Source organism: Carlito syrichta, unplaced genomic scaffold, assembly GCF_000164805.1.
Source record: "Carlito syrichta isolate Samal-C Ts95f unplaced genomic scaffold, Tarsius_syrichta-2.0.1 Scaffold316495, whole genome shotgun sequence".
NCBI lineage: Eukaryota > Metazoa > Chordata > Mammalia > Primates > Tarsiidae > Carlito > Carlito syrichta.
Genome location: NW_007260591.1, coordinates 8497 through 13994, shown reverse-complemented (window position 1 = coordinate 13994; position 5498 = coordinate 8497). Strand labels below are relative to the sequence as shown.

Below are 5498 nucleotides of genomic sequence, written 5' to 3'. Positions count from 1 at the left end.
GATGATGGTGGCCTTCACCTGCGGGGGGTTCATGTGCACGTTCAGCTTCCCGCCCACCAGCAGGCGCACGGTGGCCGCAAACTTGGTCTGGGTCTTCAGGACCTGAGGGGGCTGCTTCTCGATGATGAACGTGCTGCGGGGACAGAGGGACCAGACAGGCCTGAGATGCTGCTTGGGGAGGGGCTCCGGCTCCCTGGGGCAGAGAGGCTGCCCCTGAGCAACCGGACAGGGGCCCAAAGCAGAGATATGAGTGCGATGCGGAACCCTTGGCAGCGGTCACCTGGTCACCAGGGCGGAGATGATGTCCGTGATGGTGGCGTTGACCTCATCCAGCATCTCCTCCACGGGGCCGGGGATGGGCAGCTGCTGGCACAGGTGCTCGGCCCTGCGGATCTGCTGCCGGTTCTGCCAGATGATCTCGGCCAGCTTCTCGCACCTGCGGGACCCAGGGACCAGGAGGACAACGACTTCCCACACCCCAGGCCAGAGCCTAACCCCAAGACCAGCTCCGCCCACCCCCAGCAAGGCCTCACCAGGCAAGGTTCTGGGCTTGCCCCATCTCCTTCCCGGGGCACAGCAGAGGTGCTACCTCCCAGAAAAACAGGGACACACACAGGGGACCCCAATTCAGGCCCAACCAGCCCAGGTTTCACTTGCACACCCGGGCCCCGTCCCATTCCCTGGATAGTGACTCCCTTCCTGAGGGAGGTGGCTGTAATGGGGACCACAGTCTGAACCAGGACCAGGCCCACTGGTGACACAAGAGCTGGCCCAGGATGGAAAAGCCCTCCTGCACAGGCTCTGCCCACCCTGCCTGCTGTCCATGCCTTACCAGGACTGCAGCACATCCAGGCTACCCTCGGGGGGCCCGCCATTCCCCGCCAGCTGCTGCCGCCGCTTCCACTGAATCAATTCATCGTCCAGGATGATGGTCTGCTGCTTCCGTAGCAGCTGCAGGGTCTTCTGGTGCTTCTCAGCCAGCTCCTGAGGGCGGTGGGAGGGTGGGCCTGCTGGGCTCCAGCAACACCCGCAGGGCGGGTTGGCTGCACCCTCTCCCAGCTGCTCAGCCTCACTTCCGGCCCAGGAAAGAAGCCTCTGCACCTTGCACTCCCAGGGCTTGTCTGATCCTAGCTCCATCCCTCCCCTGGTGCCAGGATTCAGGTAGTGGTTCATGCCTGGGTTGAGGACCCAGGACCCCACTCACCACGCGGTACTGTTGCAGCGTCTGGGCCTCACGCTGCAGCCAGGCCTCCAGGGCCACCTGCTTCTGCTGGAGGGCCGGCTCCCGGCTCAGGCGCTCCTGGGGGCTCATCTGGGACACCTGGTCCAACTGAGCTAGAGGGGACAGGGCACCATGACCATCACCTCCCAGCACCCGGCAAGAGGCCCAGAGAAGTCACCCACCATGCTGGGCAAGATGCTCAGGGAGAGACGCCCTGCCAAGGGCAGGTCGGGCTCTAACAGTCCAGGGTCAAGGTGAACGGGCACCCAGAAGGTAGCCTCTGGGCCCTGCTTACCAGCCCCTGCCTCCAAGCGTCCCCTTGGGGGAGACAGGTACTGGGTGCAGCAGAGAAGCCTGGCCTCTGTCTCCTGCCATCAGCCCCCACTGAGCTGCCAGCCCCCATCTCAGCCCCGCAGGAAGTCAGGCTGCCTGGAGTAGAAGTGTGTCATGAGTTGGAGTCTCACTCTGTCACCCAGACCGGTGATCCTTCCGCCTCAGCCTTCCAAGTAGCCGGAACTACAGGTGTGCACTACCACGCCCGGCTGATTTTTTGATTTATTGTAGAGATGAGGTCTCGCTGCCCAGGCAGGTCTCGAACCTGCGGGCTCAGGCAATCCACTCACCTCAGCCTCCCAAAAGTGCAGGGTTACAGGCTGAGACACCGAGCACAGCTGCCATGACCTTTTTACTAGCTGGCGAACCTGGGCAAGTCACTGTAGTCTCCCGTACCTCGGTTTCCCCACGTGTAAGATGGGAGAATTCTGTCACCTGTCTGGGCAGGTTGCTGAACAGAGTAAACACATGATGACATGGAAAATGCTCAGAAAGTGCCTGGCACGGGTAAACTCTGTGACGATGGGTCCTTAAAGGGGCACAGGACAGGAACAAAGGGTGTCAGGAACGAGCTGCCGTCGGCCCCTCCCTCCCATGGCAGGGCCTCAGGAGCCTGTCGTGTTCATCCAGGTTGGGTCCTGGGAGCCCAGTCGACCAGCTGGGGGGGGACAGACAGACAGGAAAGACAGGGTCCCGGGCCCACTGGGGACACGGAACTGGCGAGACTGTTGTGGGAGGGAAGGCCGCCGCTCCCCACAGCAGCTCAGGAATCGCACCTTTGCAAGGCTGGGGTGAGCAGGCCTCGCTGGCTTTCCCAGTACTCGACACCTAAAAAACAGGGAAGGGGGCAACCCTTCGGGTCCCCTCCCACTGTGGGAGCTTTTCTGTCCTCTCAATAAATCCTGCTTAAAAAAACAAAAAACAAAAAGCCAGGCTCGGTGGCTCAGCCTGTAATCCCACGCCTTTGGGAGGCTGAGGTGAGTGGATTGCCTGAGCCCGCGGGTTCGAGACCTGCCTGGGCAACTTGGCAAGACATCATCTCTGCAATAAATCAAAAAATTAGCCGGGCGTGGTAGCGCTCGCCTGTAGTTCCAGCTACTTGGAAGACTGAGGCGGAAGGATCGGAGCCCAACAGGTTGAGGCTGCGGTGGCCGGGAGCGTGTCACTACCCTCCAGTCTGGGAGACAGAGTGAGATTCCAACTCAAAAAAAAAACAAAAAACAAAAACAAAACAGGGAACGGGAGGGACCCTGGGGACGACTGGGTCCAGAGCCCACCCAAGAAGTCAGGCATCTCCACTGGCACAGCCACCTGCAGACCCTCTGCTGCCTGCAGACCCCACAATGACCAGCCCCGTGTGCCGGGATGATCCCTCCTTCCGGCACCTTCCCACACCCTGGGCCCAGCTCGGGTTGGGTCAGGAGGGCGTGCACGCCAGCATGTCTCCGTTGAGTTCCTGTCTGGCTCCTGAGGTCACGTCCGCCTCGTCCCACCCCATGGAATGCACACACTGGGACAGACAAAAGCCACTCCAGATGGCCAGGAAAAACACCGAACCAGGACTGAGAATGACGCCTCCAACCTTATCGCAGGGGGCCGAGCAGGAAGAGTGTCTTCCAGGATGGAACTGACCAGAGGGTTCTGCATGGCCACCTCGGGGACCCTGGCCACCCACAGGGAGGGCAGAGATGAGACCCGCCAGGTCGTTCCTGGAAACGTGCAGGAGCTTCTGAGAAGACCAAGAGGGCACGAGGCAGCTGCCCTGCTCCAGTGGAGGGAGCTGAGCCCGCCCCGCACACCCAGACCCGCATCTTTGCTTCTCAGGCTGCTGCGAGAAAGGAGACGGAAGAGACACCCAGGAGGGCACGAGCCCACCTGCATCCACATCGAGCCCATCACCGGGCCCAGGAAACAGAAAACCCAGGCACAGGGTCGGAAAAACTGTCACCAGTCCCAGGACTTGGGTAAAAACAACAGCCTAAATCTCCTGTTCCCACTCTCAGAAGGGGCTGCCCTCCTTCTGGGGTTGATCTGGGGTGGAGTCAGAGGGGAGGAAGACATACTGGAATCATCCTGCCCACATTTACTCAGTACCTGTGATGTTTCAGGCATTGTGCTGGCCTGGGTACAGAAAGCACTGACAGGACAGTGTTGGGAAGACAGCCTAAACAGTCAACCCACACATGGAATTCTACCACACTTTCAGTGATTTTTTAAAAGGTATAAATGAAGGAAAAGAGGAACAAAAAACCAAAAGGAGACAGAAGAGAAAATAAATACTAAAATAGTAGACCTCAGCCAGGCCTGGTGGCTCATGCCTGTAACCCCTGTACTTTGGGAGACCCAGGAGTTTAAGATCAGTCTTGGCAACATAGAGACATTGTCTCTTCAAAAATATAAAAAAATAAGCTGGGCATGGTGGCACGCACCTATATTCCCAGCTATTCAGGAGGCTGAGGTGGAATGGTTGCCAGGAAGTTGAGGCTGAGGTGAGCCATGATGTGCCACTGCATTCCGGCCTGGGCGACAGAATGAGATACTCACAAGGTCGACCTCAATAGAACTATATTAATAAATACACTGTTAGTGGACTCAACATCCGGATTAAAAGCAGAGACTGTCAGAATACATATAGGGGAAGAAAACTCAACTAACACTGTCCACTTTTAAAGTTTAAAAAATATATAAAGATATAGAAATAGATATGCTATACAAAATGTAAAATAAGGCTGGGGTAGTTTTGTTAATATCTGACAAAGTGGATTTCAAGACAGAGTATCACAGAGATTAAAGAAGATAGCTTATGATTATAGTGTCAATCAGAAATTGATAATAATTATAAATGTGTATACATCTAATAACAAAGCTCCAGAATGCATTTTTAAAATAATTACAGAATAGCCGGGTAGGGTGGCTCACTCGTGTAATCCTAGCCCTTTGGGAGGCCGAGGTGAGTGAATTGCCTCAGCTCATGGGTTTGAGAACAGTCCAGGCAACTTGGCAAGACCTCATCTCTATAATAAATCAAAAAATTAGCCAGATGAGGTGGCTCTGGCCTATGGTTCCAGCTACTTGGAAGGCTGAGGAGGAAGAATTGCCTGAGCCCAGCAGACGAGGCTTAAGAGGCTGTAAGTGTACCAGTGCATTCCAGCCTGGACAACAGTGAGACTCTGACTCAAAAAAAAAAAAAAGAAAATTTACAGTATTAACTGGAGATGTAAACGATTTCATAATAATAATGGTGGATTTGATATCTCTCAGCAGTTGATAAAATAATTAGAAATCAGTAATGATGGAGACGAGTGATTCTCAGAGTATAAACCAGGGATCCCTGGAGGATTCTTAAAACCCTAATAGAGGACCCATAAAATCAAAACAATGTTCATAATTTCCTAAGACCTTTTTTGCTTTTTTACTCGTAATATCATACAAGTATACAATAGAGTTTTCCAGAAGCTATAAGAAGTGTGATGTTGCAACCGATTGAAAGCATGATCCAGCTCTTATTAAGTAAGCCTAACATTAAAGAAATTTACAGGCCCAGGCACAGTGGCTCAAGCCTGTAATCCCAGCATTTTGGGAGGTTGAGGTGAGAGGACTACCTGAGTCCAGGAGTTCGAGATCAGCCTGGGTAACATGGAGAGACCTCGTCTCTACTACAATAAATCAAAAAATTAGCCAGGTGTGGTGGTGCACACCTGTAGTTCCAGCTATTTGGAAGTTTGAGGCGGAAGGATGTCTGAGCCTGGTACATCGAGGCTGTGGTAGCCATGAGCATGCCACTACATTTCCAGCCTCAATGACAGAGTGACACTCCAACTCCAAAAAAAAAGCCAGGTTCGGTGGCTCAGCTGTAATCCCGTGCTTTGGGAGGCTGAGGTGAGTGGATTGCCTGAGCCCGCGGGTTCGAGACCTGCCTGGGCAACTTGGTGAGACCTCATCT

General features: G+C 54.7%; 1 protein-coding gene across 1 annotated transcript in view; it reads right to left on the bottom strand.

The window, feature by feature from the left end:
- The window catches only part of LOC103277170 (signal transducer and activator of transcription 5A), a 24262-nt gene that overhangs the window by 10470 nt on the left and 8294 nt on the right, over window positions 1-5498 (bottom strand). Inside the window, exon 3 of the mRNA XM_021707314.1 lies at window positions 1205-1335. Coding sequence (XP_021562989.1) covers window positions 1205-1335 — 131 coding nt within the window. The remainder of the gene's footprint in view (window positions 1-1204; window positions 1336-5498) is intronic.